The sequence below is a fragment of the Erythrolamprus reginae genome, chromosome Z (assembly GCF_031021105.1).
Source record: "Erythrolamprus reginae isolate rEryReg1 chromosome Z, rEryReg1.hap1, whole genome shotgun sequence".
Classification (NCBI taxonomy): Eukaryota; Metazoa; Chordata; class Lepidosauria; order Squamata; family Dipsadidae; genus Erythrolamprus; species Erythrolamprus reginae.
In genome coordinates this window covers 82,519,051-82,544,794 of record NC_091963.1, presented here as the reverse complement: position 1 = coordinate 82,544,794, position 25,744 = coordinate 82,519,051, and the positions used below count along the sequence as shown (strand labels likewise).

Below are 25,744 nucleotides of genomic sequence, written 5' to 3'. Positions count from 1 at the left end.
TTATGCTGTTATAGCAGCGGGTGTGTATATTGAGGAATAGTAGGTTACGTTGTTAGTAATTTATAGATAGGTATCGGGGGAATTAAACTCAGACAGAACATATAGTTTGCATTTGGTCAATGCTTTTGTTGTACTTGTTTTTCCTTTGATGAGGAACAAAAAGTTTTCAGTTGGTTTCTGTTTTATTGTTATTAGTGTTGAATAACCATCTGTACCACTTCTCCCAGGCCTATTGCTCTTGAGTTAAAATGGTATAGTGTTCCCTCGATTTTTGCGGGCTCGAACTTCGCGAAAAGTCTATACCACGGTTTTTCAAAAATATTAATTAAAAAATACTTCGTGGTTTTTCCCCCTATACCACGGTTTTTCCCACCCGATGACATCATATGTCATCGCCAAACTTTCATCCACCTTTAATAATTTTTTTAAAAATAAACTTTAATAAATAAACATGGTGAGTAATAACCTAAATTGTTGCTAAGGGAATGGGGAATGGTAATTTAGGGGTTTAAAATGTTAAGGGAAGGCTTGTGATACTGTTCATAGCCAAAAATAGTGTATTTACTTCCGTATCTCTACTTCGCGGAAATTTGACTTTCGCGGGTGGTCTCGGAACGCATCCCCCGCGAAAATTGAGGGAATACTGTATATAAAATATGCCCCCATTTTGGTGGAGGGGAATGAATGTTGTCTGGTGTTGGGCATTTAAACACTGAGTACATTGTTATATGTTGTGTGTATGTTCTATTGTTATTGATATTATAAAAATTAATATTTTTTTTTAAAAAAAATCTTTGGAATGGGGAGGAAAGTGTTTTTGGGCTGCAGGGCTGGCTGGAGCCACCCATCCCCATTCCAAAAATGGGGCAAAAAAAGGCAAAAAAAGAGCATTGTGTTTCAGGCCTAGTTGTTTCCGAATGGCAGTGCAGCCCCAAAACACTTTCCATCCTGATTCCAAAAATGAAGCGTGTAGCTGGTGCTGCCTGCCAACTGAAACACAATGCTCTTTTTTTATCTCCGCACACTCCGATTTTGGAATCGGGGAATAGTGTTTTCAAGCGGAAGTGCCATGATCCCCTCCCTGATTCCAAAAATAGAGCAAGTGGAGACCAAAACAGCATCACATTTTGGGTGGTGGACAGCTTTGGTTATATATCCCATTTTGGGAATTGAAGGAGGAAAAATTTTGGACAGCAGCGCCAGCCAGAACTGCTTGCCACCTGAAACACAATGCAAAAAATCTTTGCATACTCCATTTTTGGAATCTGGGAGAGGATGGTGGCACTGCCGCCTGAAAATGCTTTCCTTCCCAGGTCAAGTAGCAAATCACCTTGCCTTATGCCTCCTGTGCAATGCCCACTTCACCACCAAGTCCCTACCTTCCTCTGGCCGTGAATGGAAGTGAGGATCCCTGCCACCTGGAACTGCCCAAAAATGAGATGTGCGGAGGCCGAAAACCCCTGAAGGTTGGGGCTGGGTGGGACTACATTTGGAATATAAGATGCACCCAGTTTTTGACTATTTTGGGGGCGTGCGTCTTATACTGCAAACATATAGTCCTTAATTGATCATTTTTTATTCTCTGCAATTTATTTATTATTCAGACTTGTATGCCGCCCCTCTCCGCGGACTCGGACTACAATGCTTTGTAATGCTTCTGAGTTCACAAATAACATACATGTATGTAATAAATTAAATTATTATTGCACCTTTTGTTAAGGGTAATTTCTCTGTGTACCATAAGAAAAGACTTGAGGCCTGCCATTAATAAATCAGATTTGACTCTTTGTTTTATTGATTTGCAGATACCAATGTCACTGCAGCATTTTTAACTCAGAGACGAACTGAGCCTCGAGGCCCCTTGGTATTATTTTTTCTTCATACATTCATACTTTACAACTGATATATGTACAAATTGTCAAAGATAGTGATAATGAATTAACATTGAACAGCCCAATTTGAGTTGGTGATTTATATTGTTTGGTGGTTTTTTTCCAAAGATGGAATGTCCTATAATTTAGGAGTATTATGTTAATTCCTTGTAGTCCACAAGAGTTGGATATGTTGCACATTAGATATATCAAGCCGCAAGCATATGAAAGTGTAGAAGATGAGTATACATGGATAGGAAAAAGAATGTCTGTAGCATATTTTTTTAAAAAATCTTAAAATTGTTGCCATTTTAAAAAAGGTATGCATTTTCCTTTTATATGTGTAGTCTGCATTTAGGACCTTTATCGGGGACAAGCAACTTGGTCAACAGAGAGACAGACAGACAGACAGAGACACAGAAAGAGAGAAAGAGACAGAGACAGAGAGAGACAGAGAAGGTTGTAAATATGGGCATTAGTCCCAAAGATACTTTTTCATACTATTGTAATTGCTAATGCTGTCTAAGGCAATCACTAAATGAGAATGATCTGTTGTAACTAACTTTCTGTAAAGGTTCTTGGGTTCCTTTGTTCTTGGCTAGATCTGAGAGGGCCAATATCTGCTACAACAGATTGCAGTTTTCAGTGCACGTGACCACTGAAATACTGTATCTTTTGGAGTATAAGATGCACCTCCCCCCAAAAAAGAGGGTGGAAATGTTGGTGCGCCTTATACACTGAATACAGCCATTTTTAGTCTCCCAAAGCTACATGTCCCATTTTTGCAAAAAATCACCGTGTTTTTTGCAAAAATGGGTGCTGCAGATGTTCCTGGGGCAGAGAAAAGGCAAAAACACGCGTTTTGGCAAAAAAAAAAAAGATGGCAAAAAATAAACTTTTTTTTTTTTTTTTTTTTTGCAAAAACGGGGGCATTTTGGCCGTACCCCTAGGATCTCCCTGCAGGCCTCCCAACCCATTCCCAACCCACTGAATTTTTACAAAAAACAGGTGAAAATGCTCTATTTTTTGAAAAATGGGGGCATTTCCCCCAGCCCCCAGGGGATCTCTGCAGGCCTCCCAACCCTCTGCCTACCCCATTTTTGCACAAAATAGGTGAAAAAATTGGCTATTGTTATCTGCAAAAACAAACATTTTTGCCTTCTCTGAGCCCTCAGGAGCTCTGCAGGTCTCCCAAAACCTCATTTTTTTACAAAAAAATGGATGAAAAATGCAAAAAACCGGGGTGTACAGAGGATTTGGGAGCAAAGTGCTCCTTGGGGCTGATCTCTTTGAAATCTTGGTGCATCTTATACACTGATGTGTCTTATAGTCCAAAAAATATGGTAGATCCTATTGTCTTCAGACTTAATCAGAAGTTTGACAAATCTTTGTTTTAAAATATTTATCCATCTTTAACATAATGGGAAAATACTATGGAATGTTTTATTTATATTCCATAGCTTTTCCTTTTTATGTTAAAGAGGGAGCATGATAAATTGTGTGTTAGGATTTGCTGGGTTTTGTGATTTTTTAAAATGTTTTGAAAGTTTTGAATGTTGACATATTTCATGTGAACTATGTTGTGAAAATTGGAAAGAAAGAAGAATAGTAAATGGGAATAATAAAGTTTAAAATTATTACTGAAAAGAAGATATTAATGAATAACCCAGCATTTTAAAAGAAAGGAGAAGAACCATTCAGTGTGTTTTAGATTAGATCAGTCTTGATTGTTCAGTAGAGAAAGTGAAATGGCTACTATATACTGGGAAACATTGGCAGTTATAAGGAGCACTACAAGCATTCCTATAGGTTTGCCATCACTTAGCCAAATGAACATGTTGCTGAATCTAGGGCATGTAATGGTGAACCTGTGGCACAAATTTAGATGGCTGAATCTAGGGCATGTAATGGTGAACCTGTGGTACAAATTTAGATGGCATTGCCCTATGTCAGTCCCAGTGCATATGTGTGCACTACCCAGCTGACTTTTGGGGGAGGCTGTTGGGGGAGGCTGTTTCAACCTCCAGAGGCTTCAGGGAAGCTTCCCTGAAGGCTCTGGAGTGCAAGAAACAGTACAACAGGCAAACTGGAAGTCTGTTTTTCTGAACTTCCTGTTTGCCTGTTTGCCCATTTTTTCAATGTCCCAGGCTTTAGTGAGGCGCTGTGTGCATGCATGAGAATGGGGGGCATTGTGCGCATGTGGGGGGACAGCAGGGGTGCGCATGTGGGGGGAGCAAATGGATGTCGGCATACAGCACATGGTAGCACACACACATGCCCCCTTTTGGCATGTGAATCAAAAAAGCTTTGCCATTACTGGCCTATAATGGATCATTCTATGTTTCTATGTTTCTATTCAGTCAGTTATGATGGCGTTGAATGAATGTTGATTACAACTGATTACAACTGGTGCCAGTTTTCCAAATGTCTTTTTTTTTTAAAGTTTTATTTACAATTATAATACAGAAAGAAGAAGAAAGAAAACAATACAAAACACAATACAACAAAATCACATAATAAAATATAGGCGAGTACAAGATCAGTCTATATATTCTTCCGAAACTGTGTATATTTTCTTTAGCCCAGGAATAGTGATTGTCAAAAATCCATTTATCTCTTTTATATAACACTAAAAAAATAGAAGCAAAACATATAAGTAACATGGAAAACATGTAATAGTCTAATTTAATAGTTCATAACTTATTTGTTCTATTAGGCTTTCATCAGGTATAATTTTTTAGATATTTGAGTGTTCACAGTGTTTCACAGCAAGATTTTTTTCTATTTTTTAACTAGTGGTAGAGTAAATTCCAACAATCATAAAATTGTGATTCTTCTTTGCCTTTGATTTCAAGGGTCAATTTAGACATTTTGATTGTTGGGGTCGAAACAGATGGAGTGCTGGGTGAAAGTGACCACAACATTCTCAAATTCAATATAATATCAACACAATCAACTAGACCCAACAACACCAAAATCCCAGATTTTTAAAAAAGTAGACTTCAATAAACTTAGAGAAAACTTGAGAGTGATTTCTTGGACAACAGTCCTAAAAGGCAAAACCACGCAAGAAGCTTGGGAAATCTTAAAAACCACGATCACAAAAGCCCAAAACAATGCTATCCCAATGAAAAAGAAACACCCAAAATCCAAAAAGAAACCAGCTTGGCTACACAAGGACCTAACAAACAAACTGAAGGGGGAAAAAAGAGGAGACGGCACAGAAGTAATGGACAATAAAGGGAAAGCAGAACTGCTCAACACCTTTTTGCATCAGTTTTCACGCACAAAGAAATAACAAAACAACCAGCTTGTATCACAGCTGCAAAAAACAAAATTGGAACAAAACACTACAAAAAAGGCAAAAAACAGACCCAGGAAACTACAGACCTATCAGCCTAACGTCTATTCCCAGGAAAATATTAGAAAAAATAATCAAGAAACAGATCTGCCACCACCTTGAATCGAACAATGTAATAACCATCAGCCAACACAGATTCGTCAGAAACAAATCATGCCAAACCAACCTCATTTCATCCTTCAACACTGTGACCAAATCAATTGACCAGAGAAACACAGTGGACATAATATACTTAGACGTTAGCAAAGCATTCGACAAGGTGGACCACAACCTTCTACTCTCCAAAGTACAGAAGAAGGGGATCGACAGTAACACAACAAGAGGGATTGAAAACTGGCTGACCAATCACCCCCAGCGAGTAGCCCTCAATGGGACTAAGTCCACATGGAAAGAGGTAGGCAGCGGGGTACCACAGGGATCAGTCCTGGGCCCAGTACTCTTTAACATATTTATCAACGACATAGACGAGGGAATAGAGGGGGAATTAATTAAATTCGCAGATGACACCAAACTGGCGGGAGTGGCCAACACCCCAGAGGATAGGCACAGGATACGGAAAGATCTAGACAGACTTGTACAGTGGGCCAAAATGAACAAAATGGAGTTCAATGTAGAGAAAAGTAAAATCCTGCACCTAGGCAAAAAAAATCCCAAAACATGCATACATATTAGGCAAAACCACACTCACCATAAGTGACTATGAAAGGCATCTTGGAGTCTTGGTGGATAACCAGCTAAACATGGGCCAGCAATGTGTAGCAGCGGCTAAAAAAAGCCAACACAATCCTAAGCTGCATGAACAGGGGGATACACTCCCAAGACCAGAGAGGTAATAATACCACTCTATAAGGCCCTGGTCAGACCACACCTGGAGTATTGCATCCAGTTCTGGTCACCACACTTCAAAAGAGATATAGAGACTCTGGAAAGGATGCAGAAAAGAGCAACTAAAATGATAAGGGGACTAGAGACCAGGCCATACGAGGAAAGGTTGCTGGAACTGGGCATGGATAGTCTAGTAAAAAGAAGGGCTAGGAGGGACATGATAGCTGTATACAGGTACTTAAGGGGTTGCCACGGAGAGGAGTGGGACACACTATTTTCCAGGGCACCAGAGGATTGGACGAGGAACAACGGTTGGAAGCTGACCAAGGAAAGATTCAATCTGGAGATAAGGAAGAATTTCCTGATGGTGAGAGCGATCAACCAGTGGAACGTCCTGCCAACGGAGGTTATGAACTCCCCAACTTTGGACATTTTCAAGAGGAGATTGGACTGCCATTTGGCTGGAGTGCTGTAGGATTTCCTGCTCAAGCAGGGGGTTGAACTTGATGACCTGTAAGGTCCCTTTCAACTCTAATAATAAATAAATAAATTTCTGCGCATTGATTTGTTTTTTCTAATACTAACTCTTCTTGTGGGATTTCTTCTTTTTTCAAAAATTGGGCAAAAGCTAGTCCTGCCGCAGTGGTGATATGAATTATCAGATAAATATAATTTTGATTAAACTGTTGATGAATAATCCCTAATAAGAAGCATTGTGGAGTTTTTTCTAGATTTATGTCTAATATTTCATCAATCCACGTCCCAATTTTTTCTAGAAAATCTGGGCTTTCTCCAATGCATCTGGAGGGAGAGTCCACGTGGGTTATACTCAAGTCTTATTGGTAGGGACTGAGTTTAGGTTTACATATTAATTATATGTTAATGATGTACCGCCCCCTAGCTGCCCCAGAGGCTCAGTTTTAAAAAATTCAGTCAGGGAAAGGGACTCTGAGTTTTTCCTCTGTGAATTTGACTAGAATAAAAAGGTATAGATTGTTAAAATTTATGTTTTTGGCTGTTTTATTAACATGTACTTTCCTTTACAGGTTGAGCCTATATAAGCAGGGGTCTCTGCCCTCCGCGGGCACCACCCACCTGAGGAGGAGATTAGAGCCCAGGGTCAATGGCCTAGTGGCCATACCAGGCTCATTCCAGCTATGATGGAGGGTCCCCCCCCCCACCGAAGAGCTGTGGAGGAAGGAAAAAACCCTCAAAACAGCAAGCTGAGGAGGATTCTAGTCAGGATGCCATTTCCCCTCATAGTGCCTCTCAGCCGATTACTCTGGTGCCTCTAATAGCCGCCTCTCAACTGATTACAACAGCGGAACTCCGGGGAGTCGAAATGCGGCTGCAGCTTCTCAAGGATGCCTTCCTGGGCTCAGCAGCTTGGCGCGCCCAACATTTTTAATGCGCAATTGCTTAGGGGCGGCGTCAGCTACTTGGCGTGAAGCTGGCACAGCGCCAAACAGCCAAGCCAGCCCTTTGTCATTGCTAGAATGGGGAAAGCAGTGGCGTGATGTAGCGCCGCCCACCGCTTGCTGCAAATTGGAAGATGGCCAACTGCCGCGCAAACATAGTAGAGCCTGTCAGGGAAATCACTTGTTAACAGCTTGCCTGTGACAGCAGTAATCAAGGAGAAAGAGTGATCAGAATTCTATATATTGTGAGTAGAGCTGCTCCTATTATGGCTGATCAGTCTAATGGGGGAGCAGTGGGGGAGCAGTCTACCCCTCCCCCGGTGGCCTCCAAACATGAGGAGAAGCCACCAGGCAGCAAGACCTAGAAGTCTCAGTCTGGCTCATCCCTTAAGGAGGCTGAGAGGAAAATCAAGGCCTTGGAGCAAAGGTTGGAAGCGGCCTTGCACCCCACTAATACCAACCCAGGCGGCCTGATCCCAAACGTTCCACCCTTCCAACAGTTGGCACAGCCCTTTGAATCTCCCTCTACACGAGTTGGATTAGGGCTAACTGGAACGGCCTCTGAGAGAGACTGGTTGCCTGTCCGCCAAACATCGATCTTTTCCCCACAGCCGATAGTGGCAGGAAGGCTTGATTCCACTAGTCAAGCTAGGGGAATGGCATCTACATTGTCATCATGCCATTTATTATGGCTTAGAAATTGGCAGGCAGATGCTAAATCGAAATGGCGTCTAGCCTCCTCTCCCTTTCAAGGGGAGAGGCTTTTCGGAGATGTGCTGGAGCCTGTCCGTGTTGAAGATAAGGACAAAAGGAAAGTCCTTCCAAGAACCTATAGCCGTCAGGACCATCGTGGCACTCCCTATTTTCGCAGACAGCCCTTTCGGTGGGAGCCTTCCTCTTGCGCAACCCAGCCTGCAGGGTCGTATGTACAGGGTCAGTTCAACCAAATGCCCTATAGAGGTGATAGAACATATTTTCAAGACAGAAGTAGGGGCTTCCAACAACCCAAGCGCTCCTACAGAGGATCCAACCAGAGGAACTTTAGGCATGCCAAGTGACGCTGCCAGCACGACCCCCCTAGGAAGCAGGCTTCAATTCTTCAGTGCCTCCTGGGGAGTTACGTCCATAGTTCCCTCTAAGCTGCGCTGTGCGCTATAGCGCAGAGGTTTTTACCTCTCAGCCCAGGGAATTTCAAATTTAGCGCGGAGGAATTACCTCCGTGCTGAAATTTGAAATGAGAACTGCTGCTGCTCTACAACATAGGGCAGCAACAGTTCCTTAAGGAAAGGCGGGAAAGAAAGGGGCCGGCCAATTGCAGGCCCGCTTTCTTCCCGCCCCTTAAACTCCGGATTTTCCCCTCCCCGGCCACGCCCATCGGCAGCCAAACGGTTGTTTAGCTGCCGGCCGGGTAAGGTAAGCCTCCCTGGGTGGGTGGGGGGGACTGCCGACAAAGAGGGCTGGTGGCCATCCTGCCGCTAGGCATCTAAGCCTCCATGGGGGGGGTGCCGACGAAAAGGGCTGGTGGCGCGGGTGGGGTGCGACGAGCGGGCCTCTTACTTCTCTGCGGGGGCCCTCGTGTGAGGTGTACCGCGAGCCAGGCCCGGCAGTGACAGCAGCCATCCACCCCCTCGCCCTCCCAGGCATCCATGGCGCCCGGCCGACTTTTACCTGCTGCCGAATAGCCGCACAGTCCCGGACTCCTAAATCGCTCTCTTCTCCGGTCAGCAAAGCCATCTGCCCAGGAAAGCGCCACGCGTTGAAAAAGCGCGATGCTTTCCTGGGCAGCCGGCTTGCTGGCTGGAGAAGCAAGCGATCCGGGATCCGGGACTGTGTGGCTTTGCGCCATGAAGACAAAATGGCTCTGGCACCAGGTAAAAGTCAGGCGGGCTGGCGGAGGCGGCGCATGGCCGGGGATGTATGGCTGCTGCTTCTTTGCTGCAGAGCCGCGCGGAGGCAAAGACACGGCGCCCGGCCACACTCCGCCTCCCGGTAGCCCGGCCGACTTTTGGAGCCGTTTTGTTTTCATGGTGCAAAGCCACATAGTCCCGGACTCTGAAATTGCTCTCTTCTCCGGTCAGCAAAGCCATCTGCCCAGGAAAGCGCCACGCGTTGAAAAAGCACGATGCTTTCCTGGGCAGCCGGCTTGCTGGCCGGAGAAGCGAGCGATTCGGGATCCGGGACTGTGTGGCTTTGCACCATGAAGACAAAGGGCTCCGGAGCAGGTAAAAGTCGGCCGGGCAGAGGCGGTGTGTGGCTACTTCCTCTTTGCTGCAGAGCCGCGCGGAGGCGAAGACATGGCGCCAGGACACGCTCCGCCTCCCGAGAGCACGGCCGACTTTGGGAGCCGTTTTGTTTTCGGCCGGGTGGAGGCGGCACGCGGAGGCGAAGACAAGGCGCCCGGCCACGCTCCACCTCCCGGGAGACCGGCCGAAAACAACGGCTCCAAAAGTCGGCCGGGATACCGGGAGGCGGAGCGTGACTGGGCGCCATCTCTTCACCTCCGCGCGCCGCCTCCGCCCAGCCGAAAACAAAATGGCTCCAAAAGTCGGCCGGGATACCGGGAGGCAGAGCGTGTCCGGGCGCTGTGTCTTCGCCTCGGCGTGCCGCCTCCACCCGGCCAAAAACAACGGCTCCAAAAGTCGGCCGGGATACCGGGAGGCAGAGCATGGCTGGGCCCCGTGTCTTCGCCTCCGCGCGCTGCCTTCGCCCAGCTGAAAACAAAATGGTTCCAAAAGTCAGCCGGGATACCGGGAGGCGGAGCGTGACGGGGCGCCGGGAATGCCTGAGAGAGCGAGGGGGTGCATGGCTGCTTCCTCTTCGCTGCAGAGCCGCCGGGCAGAGGCGAAGACAACGGCGCCCTCCACTCTCTCTCCGGCTCTCTTTCTCTCTCTTTTTATCTCTGTTGCCGGTGTGCTGAACGAGAGAGAAAGAGAGAGAGAGAAAAAGGAGGGGAGAGAGAATGAGAGGGAAAGAAAGCAAGAGAGAGAGAAAGAGAGGGGGGAAGGAGGGAGAGGGAAAGACATGGAGGGAGGGAAGGAGGGAGAGAGAAAGAGCAAAAAAGGAAGGAAGGAAGAGAGAAAGGAAGAGGGATGGAGAGAGAGAGGGAAAGAAAGATGAAGGAAGGGAGAGAGAAAGGGGGAGGGAGAGATAGAAAGGAGGGAGAGGGGGGTAGTTAGATAGGGAGAGGGAAAAAGAAGGGCTTGGAGAAAGGCAGGGGGAGAGAAAGATAGAAAGGAAAGAGGGAGGGAGAGATAGAAAGGAAAGAGGGAGGGAGGAAAGAAGGAGGGAGAGATAGAAAGGAAAGAGGGAGAGGGGGGTATAGTAGGATAGGGAGAGGGAAAAGGAAGGGCTTGGAGAAAGGCAGGGGGGAGAAAGATAGAAAGGAAAGAGGGAGGAAGAGATAGAAAGGAAAGAGGGAGGGAGAGATAGAAAGGAAAGAGGGAGGGAGAGATAGAAAGGAAAGAGGGAGGAAGACATAGAAAGGATAGAATTATGGATGCAAGAACTTGCTCATGTGTGATAGCGTACGCCCACACTTTATTTATTTATTTATTTATTTATACTTATATGCTGCCCAGTGCCAAAGGGACTGCCGCTCAGACACTATACTTTTCCGCTCACCCCGAAAAAAAATTAGAGGGAACACTGGTTACGTCCTTAGATGCATGGGTCTTCTCCACGGTGTCTCAGGGCCTACGTTTAGAATTTCTCTAACAGCCACCGAACAGGTTTTTCTCCTGCCCTCTGATCCGCGACCGGTCCAAGAGGGACCTGCTGAACCAGGAAATATCACACCTCCTGGAAATACAAGCTATAGAGAGGGTGCCACACTGGATGGAGGGAACCAGATTTTATTCCATGGTATTCATCGTTCCCAAACCATAAGGGGTGGGTGGGTTGCAGGCTAATACTGAACTTAAAGCAATTGAACCTTTTTGTACCCTCCGATCCATTCTGGAGTCAGTGCGCACCCAGGACCTTCTTACATCGGTGGATTTAAAGGAGGCATATCTGCACGTCCCAATCCACCCGGACCATCGACAGTACCTCCGTTTTTGTGTGGAGGACAGACACTACCAGTACTGTGCGATGCCGTTTGGCCCCACACACTTTTACAAAGCTCCTGGATACCTTGACAGCCAACCTTCGGTCTTGGTCAATCCGGGTAATGGCTTATCTAGACGACATTATCGTTCTATCGAGAAATCCAGCAAAGGCTCGGAAAGATCTATGGGCAACCATTCGACTTTTGGAGGATCATGGGTTCACCATCAACATTCCAAAAGGTCACCTGGAACCTGCCACCAGCCTATTACACCTGGGGTCAATGATAGACACTGTTACCAGTATGGTGTATCTTTCACCGGACAGACAATTAAACATCCGAAAGCTGCTAGTCACCCTCCGAGGCCAGCACAGGGTATCTCTAGCTTTTCTGTCCAAACTACTAGGGACTCTGGTTTCGTGTATCAGCATTGTACCCTGGGCAAGTTACCACATTCGTCCCTTACAGTGGCTGTTACTTCCTTACCAGAAAAGGAGGATCAGTCATTCGCACAAGCGGATCACCTTGGGAAGAGGTGTTCGCGCTTCCCTCAAATGGTGGAATTCCACAGCCCTATGCTAGGGTTCTTCATTTCGCCAACATGAACCTACCATCCTTACGACGGATGCCAGTCTTACCGGTTGGGGCAGACATATTGGGCCCCATGTGACACAAGGACTCTTGTCTCTGAAGGACCTAACATCGATCAACATCAACGTTCTGGAGCTCAGGGGAGTGCAGCCCGCCTTACAAGAATTGGCACCATTAGTAGAGGGCAAACACGTGCTAGTCCTAACGGACAATGTAGCAACCAAGGCTCACCTGAACCATCAGGGAGGGATGAGGTCACACAGGTTAATGGAGGAAATGGTTGTCTTGTTCAATTGGGCAGAAGTGCACCTTGTTTCATTGAAGGCAGAACATATTGCAGGTATGACCAACATACAAGCAGATTGGTTGAGCCGGGCAACGTTGGATCCCGGGGAGTGGTGTTTCGATCCAAATGTTTTTCTGCAGATTACCAAACATTCTTCGCGACACATCTCAATGCCCAACTTCCCAGATTTTACTGTTGGTTCCCAACTCCCGGAGCTGAAGGAGTCGATGTACTACACCTTCCATGGCCCTGAGTTCTCCAGTATGCCTTCCCGTCAATGAGACTCATATCGAAAGTGATACTCAAGATCATCTCCGAGCAACGGAGGTACTGGTGGTAGCACCACATTGGCCACGTCGGCCCTGGTTTTCCGACCTCGTGGGTCTGTCAGTATCACCCACGTGGAGGATTCCAGATCAACAGGTCTCCCTCAGTCAAGGGATCATAATCCATCCGGACCCTCAATGGTTCCAGTTAACCATCTGGCACATGAGGGGGACAGACTAAATAGCCACAGATTACCAGACAAGGTCATCTCCACAATCCAAGCGGCCAGGAGACCCTCCACGACGAGGATTTACCAATCGACCTGGTCCACGTTCGTCACTTTCTACTCCAGAAGAGACATACAACTGCAATGTGCATCACTGATTCCAATTTTGGAATTTCTTCAAAGCGGCTTAGACAAGGGCTTTGCACCTAACACCTTAAAGAGACAGGTGACCGCCCTCTCAACCATCTTGAGGACTGAGGAAGGCGGTTCCCTAGCACAACACTTGTGGATCAAAGACTTCTTAAGAGGAGCCTCCAACACTCACCACCAGTGCATAGATTCCCAACCTGGGATCTGTCGTTGGTCCTTTGGGCTCTCACCAGTCCTCCATTTGAGCCACTTAGGCCGATTTCATTGCGACTCCTCTCCCTTAAAACGGCATTTTTAATAGCAATCACCTCTGCTCGCCACGTGTCAGAACTAGCGGCCCTCTCCATTCGTCCGGATCTCTCCACCTTCCACTCGGATAGGGTTGTCTTGCGTCTGGACTCAACGTTCATCCCTAAGGTGAACACTTGGTTCCATATATCGCAGGAGCTCGTACTTCCAGATTTCTGTATGCACGGTAGCCACCCATCAGAACTGAGGAGGCACAAGGTGGACGTGCGGAGAGCACTTAAAGTTTATGTCAGACGTACCAAGCCACTCAGAAAAATGGAGGCCCTGTTTGTTTCATTTGATCAACATAAAATGGGCCTCAAAGTGTCATCACGGACTATTAGCCATTGAATTAGACTATGTATCTCGGAGGCTTATGGGGCACCCTTGTGTCCTCCTCCGGATGGAATTACTGGACATTCTACTTGGAGTGCGGCCACCTCAGCTGCGTGGGCCACGCAGGCTTCCATGGAGGACATGCAAGGCAGCCACGTGGTCCGCTCCATTGACATTCATGAAGCACTACAAACTTGATATCTTCGCCTCAGCTGAGGCAGCCTTTGGGAGAAGACTTCTGCAGAAGGTGTGCGTGTCTGCTGCGCCCCTGGTCCGGCCTTCTCCCTCCCTTACTAATTGAACTTGGGTATACTCTCCTTCCAGATGCATTGGAGAAGAACTGTTGAACCTACCTGAACAGTCTTCTCGATGCACTGGAAGGAGAGTCCAAACCCACCTGGCCTTTTGGCCTAGGGGTGTCAAAGTTTCGACAGTTGGGTTTTATATTTACAGTTATTAAGTTGGTCTGATGTTATGTTCAATAAATTTTGCATTTCCTTATTACTCTCTTCGTTTTTTAAAACTGAGCCACTGGGGCAGCTAGGAGGCGGTACATCATTAACATATAATTAATATGTAAATCTAAACTCAATCCCTACCAATAAGACTCAAGTATAACCCACGTGGATTCTCCTTCCAGTGCATCGAGAAGACTGTTCAGGTAGGTTCAACGGTTCTTTTCACACTGCCACCATATGGGGTAGTATGATCCATATTCTTTTTGACCCTTCCAGCAAAGAGGTGATAATTTTTTGTTAATTTTTGCTAGTTTAGCTGGCGTGATGTGCCATCTGTAGAACATTTTGATTAGATTTTCTTTATAGGACGTTGCCAAAGTTAATCTGTAGTTCCTACTCCATAGCAGTTGCCATTCTTCCATTTTTATCTCTGATTTAAAGTTAGAGTTCCATTTATCCATATTGGTTTTTATTTCGGGTAAATTTGTTTTGTTATTTAATAGACAGCAGTATAATTTTTTTATTAATTTGTCTTGTGCCCCTAGTAGAACTTTATCTAAAGGTTTTTCTTTCTCTATTCCTGTTGAGTTTTTATCTTTAGCAATTCTTGATTGGATTTGCAAATATTCCCACCATTCTGTATTGAAATCCTCATCTGCCATTTCTTGCCTTGTTTGTTTTTATTATAAACAAACGTTTGTTTTGATTATATCTTTATATCTAATTATACTACTTTTTTTTAAAGTGCGGGTGAACTAGAGCCTCTAGAGGTACATACCAAGTTGGTATACCCTTGTAAAATTGATTTTTAATTTTCAGCCAAGTTATTAGCAAGGATTTTCTTATAAGATGATTTTGAAATATTTGTGGATTGATGTTTTGTTTTCCCATCGGTAAAAATACCAACTAAATTGGAGGTCATGTCCTTCTAGAGTGAGTAGATGTTTATTAGATAGTTGTATCCAGTCTTGGATTCAGGCAAGAGATGAGGCATGATAATAGTCTTCCCAATTTGGTATTGCCAATCCTCCATCCTTTTTTAAAAAATAAACTTTATTAATTTTCATAAAATAAAGACAAACATACAAACAAACATTTAACATATAATTGGGGTTGCAATTACCCCTCTCGTCTTAGAAGTCTATTTTTCTACAGAAAAAGAATATACTATTAATTCATAAAATCAGCATACTAATTTAAATGAAAAAAAATTGTTTTATATAATTCAAACATTTATAATAATAAAAAAATAAAGATAAAAAAGTTATTCTAATATGTTTACACTTTTCCATATCATTTATATTTTATTTTTATTTATCCATATATAAACTTTATTCCAAATAATATAAAATTCTGATTCTTCTTGATTGTTCAACTGTCTTGTCATCATATCCATCTCTGCACAATCTAAGAATTTTTTTTATTACATCGTCTTCCGTGGGAATATTTTCTCCCTTCCAGTTTTGTGCATAAACTATCCTGGCCACTGTCAAAATATGGATGAATACATAATAAATATCTTTCTTATATTTCTGCTTCGTTATACCTAATAAATAAAATTCTTGGTTTTTTTCTATTTCTTGTAGTGTAATTACTTTAATTAATTTTTCTATCATTTTCCAATATAGCTTAGCTTTGTAACAAGTCCATCATTGATGATGGACTTGCATTTCCAACATTTGGGGGACATATTAGGAAACATCTTGGCAATTCTATTCAGTGGGAGATGCTACCTATAAAACATCTTAATTTGATTCTCTCTTAAAGAAACTGATTTTGTCATTTTCCAATTTGAAATCCAAACTTTCTCCCATGTTTCTACGTCAATTTCTCTGCCTATATTTTTGCACCAACTTATCATATTATCTTTTAAAGTCAAATCTACATTTTTATATCCAATCATATATTTATGTGCTTTCCCTATTAATTTACTTTGGTTTGTAATTAATAAGTTACCTAAGAAATTTTTACTCTTCTTAAATATATTACTATCTTTTTGAAATCTAGATTGTATCTGGACATATTGCCACCAGTCTATTTTTATGCCCTCTTCCTGTAGTTTATGTCTTGGTTTTAATTTCATTTGATCATCTATTAATTCTTTATATTTTAATATCCTCCTTTCCTGCATCAAATTGGGGTGGCAAATTGTATCTAATGGGGAAATCCAATCAGGAATAGTTAAGAAATCATCTTTCTTTATATCTTTCCAAACTTCTAATAAATACTTTCTTATTGTATGTTTTTAAAAATAGGAATGTGTTTTATCCTTTTCATACCAAATAAAGGCATGCCAACCAAGCATAAGGTTGTGATCTTCCAAGTTTAATATTCTTCTGTTTTTTAATGTTATCTAATCTTTGATCCAAGTTAGGGCGGCAGCCTGGTAGTATAATTTCCAGTTGGGTAATGAGAAACCTCCTCTTTTTTTTATATCTTCTAATATACTTAATTTTATTCTCGCCTTCTTCCCTTGCCAAAGAAATTTCCTAACTATTGTTGTTAAATTCTTAAAAAATCTCCCCCTTGGGTTTATAGGTAAAACCTGGAATAAAAACAGCATCTTAGGTAAAACATTCATCTTAATTGTAGAAATTCTCCCCATAAAAAATAATTTCAAATTGTTCCATATTTCTAAATATTTTTTAATTTCTTCAAGCAATTATCATTTTTTAAGGATATAGTTTTAGATGTAATCCAAATTCCTAGGTACTTTACTTTCTTCGCTATGTTCATATATGTGACAAGTTCTAATTGTCTTTCCTGCGATTCTGTCATATTTTTAACTACAAGTTGAGTCTTATTTCTATTTATTTTTAAGCCTGCAACTTTTCCATATTCTTCTATCATTTTGATCAAGATAGGTATTGCTGTTATAGAATTTTCAGTTATAAAAGTCAAATCATCTGCAAAAGCTTGTACTTTATATGGTTCTTTCCCTGTAGTTAATCCCTGTATTTTACTATTTGCTCTTATCTTTATCAGCAAAACGTCCAATGATAAAATAAACAGTAAGGGTGAGATCGGACATCCCTGTCTCACACCTTTAAAAATTTCAAATTTTTCCAATTGTTCATTATTTAATATAATTTTTGCTGTTTGTTTCAAATATATAGCATCAATTACATTTACAAATTTTGTTCCGAATCTCATTTTATTTAATTGCATTTTAATAAATATCCAATCTTTGTTATCAAAAGCTTTTTTTGCATCTAAAAACATTAATGACATTTGTTTTCCTGGGTATTGTTCATAATATTCTAGTGTATTAATAATCATTCTGAGGTTATTTTGTATTTGTCTGCCTAGTAAAAAAACCATTTTGGTCTTGATGTATCTTCTCGTTTAGATCTTTTTAAGTCTTTCTGTATAAATGGAAGTAAATATTTTATAATCCACATTTAATAATGATATAGATCTATAGTTTTTTATCTTTTCTTTGTCAGAGCCAGATTTATGTATTAGTGTTATTAAGGACTCTGACCAGGATTTAGGAATTTTACCATCCATTATACTTTCGTTAAAAATTTCTAACATATTGTTCATTATGACATCACTTTCCATTTTGTACCATTCTGCTAGTATGGCATCAGGTCCAGTTGCTTTATTATTTTTTTGCTTTTTAATAGTTGTTTGTAATTCCTCTATTGTAATTGGACTATCTAGCCTTATCTGTTGTTCTTCCGTTAATTGAGGTAAATCTATAGAGTCAAAATATTTAAAAGTCTCTTCTTTTATTTCCTCTTTTTTGTATAATTCTTTACAAAATTCTTGTACAATTTTTGCTTTTTCATCAGTCTTATATTTTATCATCCCTTTATTATCTACTAGTTCTTTAATTATTTTTGATTGTCTGTATTTTCTTAGTTTATATGCAAGCCATCTTCCTGGTTTATTAGCATGCTCAAAATATTGCTGTTTGGCCCTTTTAATTTTTTCAGCTATTTGATTTTGCTCTATACGCTTTATTTTATGTTTAACTAGTTCCATTTTCCTTTTAGTCTCCCTATTTTTCGAATTATGTTGCAATACTAACGCTAATTGTTTTATCTCTTTAACTAATTGTTTATATTGTATCCTTTTTTCTTTGTTTTTCTTAGCTGTATAAGAGATCGTTAATCCTCTAATATATGCCTTGGCAGTACAGTAATACCTCGTCTTACGAACCTAATTGGTTCCAGGGGGGAGGTTCGTAAGACGAAAAGTTCGTAAGACGAAACATTGTTTCCCATAGGAAACAATGTAAAGTCAATTAATCCATGCAATGAACCCCCCCCCCGCAAAAAACCGCCGCCACCCCGGCTGTCACCTTTTGAAACAGCCGGGGGGCTTCTCGGCGGCCTCCCAAACACCGAACGCCAAACCCGAACTTTTGGGTTCGGCGTTCGGGAGGCCACCGAGAAGCCCCCCGGCTGTTTCAAAAGGTGACAGCCGGGCAGCGGGGCTTCTCGGCGGCCTCCCGAACCCGGAAGTTCGGCAAAAGTTCGGGTTCGGGTGGCCACTGAGAAGCCCCACTGCCCGGCTGTCACCTTTTAAAACAGCTGGGGGGCTTCTCAGCGTCCTCCTGAGCCCGAACGCCAAACCGGAACTTCTGGGTTCGGCGTTCAGGAGGACGCTGAGAAGCCCCCCGGCTGTTTTAAAAGACGACAGCCGGGCGGTGGGGCTTCTCGGTGGCGGCAGCGGGTTCGTAAGAAGAAAAAAGTTCATAAGAAGAGGCAAAAAATTTCTGAACCCTGGGTTCGTATCTCGGGTTGTTCGTAAGACGAGGGGTTCTTATCATGCGGTACCATTGTATCTCATAAATGTTGAAATGAAGTTTCTGAATTTTTATTAATTTTAAACAAAATTTCTAGTTCTTTTTCTATCCATTCCTTGTATTGTTGATCCTTTATAATATTCCTATTCATCTGCCAATTTAAATATTTCTTATAATTTTTCAAATATATCACTAAAGGGTTGTGATCAGCCCATGTATTTGTGTCAATCTCAATTTCTTTAATTTGTTCTAGGGTTATTTTGGGGGCCCAAGCCATATCTATTCTTGTCCAGATTTTATGGGGATTAGAATAAAAAGTGTATTGTCTAGTTAAAGGGTGTCTTTCCCTCCAAATATCATTTAATAATAACTCAGACCTCATTTTCTGAAAAGTAGTTGGCAAGATGTTTTTCTTTCTCTTATCTTTTTTCCCCAGAATGATCTAATGATCTGAGATTGCGTTAAAGTTGGCAACTATAATCATATTTTCAATATTTAATTCATTTATCTTTTGATGTAGTTTTTTATAAAATATCATTTGATTATCATTTGGAGCATAAATAGAAACAATTACAATAGGTTTCGGGTCTATATTTACCTGTACAATTGATATTCTACCATCCTGGTCAGCATATAATTGTTTGGAGTTTATTGAAATTTCAATATACATTACAATGCCTCTTTTTTTTTTGGTTCGCCAAACTAGTGTACATATTTCTAATTTTAGAATTTAATAATAGTTTTCTATTAGTCTTTTTGATATGAACTTCTTGTAGTATCGCTATCTGTGCTTTTTGTTTTCTAAGTTTAGAAAATATTTAATTTCTTTTTCTCGGTTCGTTTAGTCCATTTACATTCACAGAAAATATTTTCAAATCTTCTGACATAATTATTTATAGTATTTCTTGGTGTATTTAGATTCGCACTGTGGTTGTTTTCTTCTTGCTCCTAAGTCTTCCTCCTTCCCCTGGCTAGTGTCGCCTGTCTCATCTTCTTTCCTTGCGGATATTTCTTTTATTGGTTGTTCAAATTTGCGTATTCCACTTGTTTCATAGAATTCTCTAACATCTTCAATATTTTCTATTTTTACTCTTTGTGATTGCCAATAGAGGGACAGTCCTTCTGGTATGAGCCAACGGAAGTTTATATTTTCTTTGATTAAAATCTTAGTTAAGAAGTAATAATCCCTCCTGCTTTCTCTTACTCTTCTTGGAACCTGTTTTAATATTGTAATCTCTTTTCCTTTATCTTGTAATTTTTTATTTCTTGTCCACTTCAGAATATCGTCTCTTATAGTTTTCCTCACAAATTTAATGTGAACTTCTCTCGGTAAGTTGTGTCTTCTTGATGTAGCTTGTTTGCACTCTGTAAACTTCGTCAATTTCTTTGATTAGTTCCAAGGTATCCACCTGTAGGATTCCTCCAATTATTTCTGCCATTTTTGCTTGTAGGTATTCATCTTTTTCTTCTGTTATATTCTGAAATCTCAGGCCATAAGATGTGCGTTGTAATTCTAGATGTGTAATTGATTCGTCATATCCTTTATTTGGAAAATCAGATCTGTCTTCAAAGTCATCCATTCTTTGTTCTACTTTCTCTAATTTTCCTTCTACCGTCTTGATTCTTTGTTCGTTTTCTTTCAAAGTGTGTTGTTGTATTTCAGCAACTTTCTCATCAACTTCCTTCATCTTCTCTTTTATCTCTCCAGTGTCTGCTTTTAGTTCTCCTATTTCGCTTTTAATCCTTCACGTTGTTGGTTCGCTTCATTTTCGGATTTTAACATAAAGTCTCATTGAATTCAATGTTTCCTGGATTGTTTGTAGCGTAGGCTGTGTTTGTGCTTTCTCTTTCTCTTTTTCTTTGGCTAACATACTTGCAGGTGTGCTTTGGTGTACTGGTGAGGGCAAAGGTGATGCCGGTGAAGGTTTTTCTTATTTTGAATGTTCTGGGTGGGCTGGCAGGGGAATGGGGAACGCGCCTGACATTGAAAATCACCTTCGCTGGTTTCCGTTGTGAGAATAATGGAGAGAGAATGGGAGGGAGGGAGAGCAACAGACAGAGCAAGATAGAGAGAAAGTGAGGAAGAGAGAGAGAGAGAGAAAGAGGGGGAGAGCAAGATAGATAGCAAGAGAAGAACCAATTCATTTGGGAAGAAGTCTACTAATGAATATTGCCTACATAAATGAATAGAGTGGAATGGAATGGAATAGAATAGAATTTTTTATTGGCCAAGTGTGATTGGACACACAAGGAATTTGAATGGATTGGCAGGTTAATGGAGAATCCAGGGGAAAGATAGAGGCCCGGAGGGAGGAGTTCCTCTCTCTGAAATTTGCTCAGCCGGGTTTCAGATATGTCATCAGCTTTGACCCCAGGGAAGGGGGGGGGAGGAGTGGCTATTATAGCCAGGGAGAGCCTTGGCCTACGTAGACTTATTGCTCCAGAGATTGCAGGTTGCGAGTCCCTCCTGGTGAAGTTGGACTTAGGGGTTCAGGTGGGCTTGTTTCTCACGTACCTGCCTCCCAGCTGCGTGTCACAAGCCTTGCCTGTGCTACTCAAGGAGGTAGCCGGGTTGGCAGTGGGGTTCCCCAGACTTATTGTCTTGGGGGACTTTAACCTACTGTCACTCGGCAAAACCTCTGGACTGGCACAGGAGTTCATGGCCACCATGACAGCCATGGACCTGACCCAAGTAGTACAGGGTCTGACTCACGAGGGGGGGCACACACCCGACATCGTATTCCTCTCTGAGCAGCTGAGTAATGGTCTGAGACTAAGGGGCTTAGAAGTGTTGCCTTTGTCGAGGGACTTCTAGTTGTGACGTTGTGTTGGTGCTGTGTGTTTCCCGGTCCTCCGGGTTCCATTCAGCTTTTCGAGAGCGACGATAGCCTGAGCGGGCAACCGCGGACCCGTAGAGCCCAAGGTCTTTGAGGGGGAACTCCAGCGCACCCGGGGGTGGTCAGCGGACCCCCTGGGGAGCGGGGAAGCCCCCCCGATCGTCGTCCGAAGAGATCGGCCTTTTCGCTGATGCGGAAACGCGACGCTTCTGCTCTATTTTAGGAAGCCGCGGAAACGACAAGGGATTGTTATTTGAAAGGCTCTGGATGTTTTTTGGAAATTGTGAGTAATTCCCTTTGCGAGAAAAAAAAAGGTATAGCTCTATATGTTAAAAAAATTTATTCCCCTAAATTATTACATGCTGATGGTAATGGCCAGTTATTGATAGTTCAACTAAAATTAGAAAATAAAAAAATAACTATAATAACAATATATGCCCCATCTACTAAACAATCTACTTATTTTAACAATTTACATTAAAAAAAATTAGAATTGAATCTCACCAATTTTTTAATAATTGGAGACTTCAATGCAATAGTAGATAAGATTAAAGACCATAAAGGCAATACCAAACACCACTCGCACAACACTCTACCTTCAACGTTTAACCAAATAATATATGAATTTGCTCTAAAGGACAAATGGATATGCTCAATTACAAAATCTAAATACATCCCTACAACTTGCCGAAAAAACATTACACAATGATCCCCAAAATAATGCAACTCTACTTGAAATAAAAACAATTAAACATGAAATAAATTTAATAACATAACAACAAATTACACAAAAAATAAAAATTGCGAAACAAACTCACTTTGAATCTGCTAATAAACCAGGCCGATGGCTAGCTCTTAAACTGGCTCACCAAAAGCTTGATAGGAATATAGATGCCCTAACTGACACCTCTGGACATTTAAAAACAACCAATTCTGACAAGAAACAAATAATTCAGGAATTCTATCAACACCTTTATAAAACTTCAACTGTAGATGGTGATCTACTATCAAAATATCTACAACAAAATGAACAAAAACCACTAATAAATGACGATCAAAGATCTTCCTTAAATAAGTTAATCACCACTGCAGAAATCGAAATTGCAATAGCAAAGCAAAAAAAATAACAAAACTCCAGGTCCTGATGGAATTCCATCTGAATTTTACAAACAACATTTAGACATAATTATACCCATACTGCTAGACATCTACAACAATGCACTTACCAACGCCAAACTTCCTAGTTCATGGTCCGAAGCATATATAACGCTTATCCCCAGAGATACTCAAAATAAGCACCATTTAGAAAATTATAGACCCATAGCACTACTTAATACAGACTACAAAATATTCACATCAATAATTGCAGACCAATTAAAGAAAATATTAAACAACATTATCCATTCAGATCAAAATGGATTTCTCACATTAAGAAACATAGCAACAAACACTAGAATAATACTGAACACTAACGAATACTACGAGAAACATTACGACAAACCAGTCGCATTAATATTTATGGATTTTAAAAAGGCATTCAATAGTCTTCAGTGGCATTATTTCATAAATCAAATTGAGTATATGAACTTTGGCCCCAAATTTTACAATTTAATTAAAGCTATTTATACAAACCAATCTGCTAAAATCCTTTTCAACAATGATATCACAGAAAAAATACCCATAACAAAAGGTGTACGTCAGGGATGCCCATTAGCTCCTCTTATCTTTATCCTAGTGATAGAAACATTTTTGAAAAGCTTAAGAAATAATACTCTAATCCAAGGCATTACCATTAAAAAGGAACAATATAAACTGCAGGCCTTTGCAGATGATGTTGTATTTATAGCACAGGACCCAATACAAACTGCTCCCACTCTGTTTAACGAAATAGATAAATTTGGAGAAATATCTGGTCTAAAAATCAATAAGACAAAAACTCAAATTCTAACTAAAAACATGACAACAAAACAAGTAGTCTTTTTTGAAAATTTAATTAACATAAAAGTCATTAAAAAAATTAAATATTTGGGCTTATGGATGACCTCAAATTATAGCACCATAAAAAAAGACAACCATGATCAATTGCTCAAAGAGGTTCAAAACGATTTGTCCAGATGGTCTAAATTGAAACTATCCCTTATGGGGAAAATATTTGCCATTAAATCTAATATTCTCCCAAGATTCCTATACCTTTTTCAAGTAGCCCCAACAAATTTAAACAAATCATTCTTCAATTCATTATACAAAGAAATAAGGAAATTTATCTGGGCCAAGAAAAAGGCCAGAATAAAATTGAAAAATCTTCAGGACCACAGAATCAAGGGTGGCCTTGGACTCCCCAATTTTCATACATACTACAATTCTACCAATGATAAGAGACTGGGTCATTCTTAAAAATACAAGACTCCTAACTTTAGAGTGCTTTGATCTTCTTGCTGGGTGGCATGCATTTTTAACAATGGATTACCATAAAATACCTAAATACTTTAAAAACCATTATCTCCGAAAAACTTTAATAACAATTTGGTATTCGATTAAGAAGAACTACTACACCTCAATACCTAAATGGCTATCCCCAAATGAATTATTTACCTTTCCTAATCTTTTCTCCCATACCAAAATATTAAGATATCACCAATTATTAGACAAAAGTGATCTTCTCATACCAAAACAACAATTACAAGATAGAGGGATAAATATGGATTGGCTATTATATGTACAAATTAAATCAAAATACAAAGAACATAAAAAACAATTTGGATTCCAAAACGATAATGTAATAGACACAATTTTTTTCAGCCCATTACCAAAAATGATTTCCAAATTATATAATTATTTATTAACGCAGGACAATTGTGAAGAGCAAGTTAAAGGATGCATGATAGCCTGGGCTCAAAACTTTGGCCACACCATCAATTTAACCAAATGGAAGAAAACTTGGACAATAAATTGCAAGATGACTACAGCAATATCCTACAAAGAAAATCAATTAAAACTGTTCTACCGATGGCATCTGCCTCCAGCAAGACTATCTAAAATGTTCCCCAATTTCCCCCCTAATTGCTGGAAATGCAAAATAAAACCTGGAACATACTACCATGTATGGTGGACTTGCATATATGCGAAAAAATATTGGACAAGCATTAAAAACTTAATAGACCAAGTCATGTCAATCAATTTACTATTTAAACCTGAAATATATCTTCTCGGTATATTCAGGCAAAAACTTATGCAAACACAAAAATATCTTATCTTACAAATTTTGACTGCAGCAAGAATTTCATTTGCCCTCTTTTGGAAACAAGAAAAAAACCCATCACTACTGGTAGTCATCACCAAAATTATGGAACGCGCGGAGATGTCCAAAATAGCAATGGAAATTCAAAACAAAAAAGACTCAGAATACTATAAAATATGGGATAATTGGTACAAATGGGTTTTAGCAAAAAAATATCAAACCTTTCTTCTATGAAAGAGACTATCTCATCTTTGAACGTTCAAAATTGAATTAAAACTAATTTATAAAACAATTCCAAAACCAACTAAATTGTAATCCAATTCGAAAAAGATTTTATATCATATCTCTCTTTATTTGTCTTTAAATCAATAGATTATACACCATATAACATATCAATACAAATACAGTGATCCCCCGATCATTGCGAGGGTTCCGTTCCAGGACCCCTCGCAATGATCGGTTTTTAGCGAAGTAGCGCTGCGGAAGTAAAAACACCATCTGCGCATGCGCAGATGGTGTTTTTACTTCCGCCGCAGCAGCGAGGAGCTGAAGATTAGGGTTTCCCCACCGCCCACGCAAACTCCTCGCTGCCGCTCGCCCGCCCTTCGCCCGCCCACGCCGTTCGCTCGCGCCGCTTCCCAGCTGAGTCCTGAAGCCAATTCGCTTCAGGACTCAGCTGGGAAGCGGCGCGAGCGAATGGCGTGGGCGGGCGAAGGGCGGGGCGAGCGGCGGGCGCGCGGGGCAAGCAGGCGGTGGACAAGCCGTTCGCTCGCGCCGCTCGCTCGCGCCGC

General features: G+C 41.3%; 1 protein-coding gene across 4 annotated transcripts in view; it reads left to right on the top strand.

The window, feature by feature from the left end:
* Positions 1-25,744, top strand: part of GLB1 (galactosidase beta 1) — a 304,228-nt gene that overhangs the window by 177,812 nt on the left and 100,672 nt on the right. For all 4 annotated transcript variants that reach the window (XM_070727400.1, XM_070727399.1, XM_070727401.1 and 1 more), the window contains exon 7: positions 1,806-1,864. In XM_070727400.1, coding sequence (XP_070583501.1) covers positions 1,806-1,864 — 59 coding nt within the window. The remainder of the gene's footprint in view (positions 1-1,805; positions 1,865-25,744) is intronic.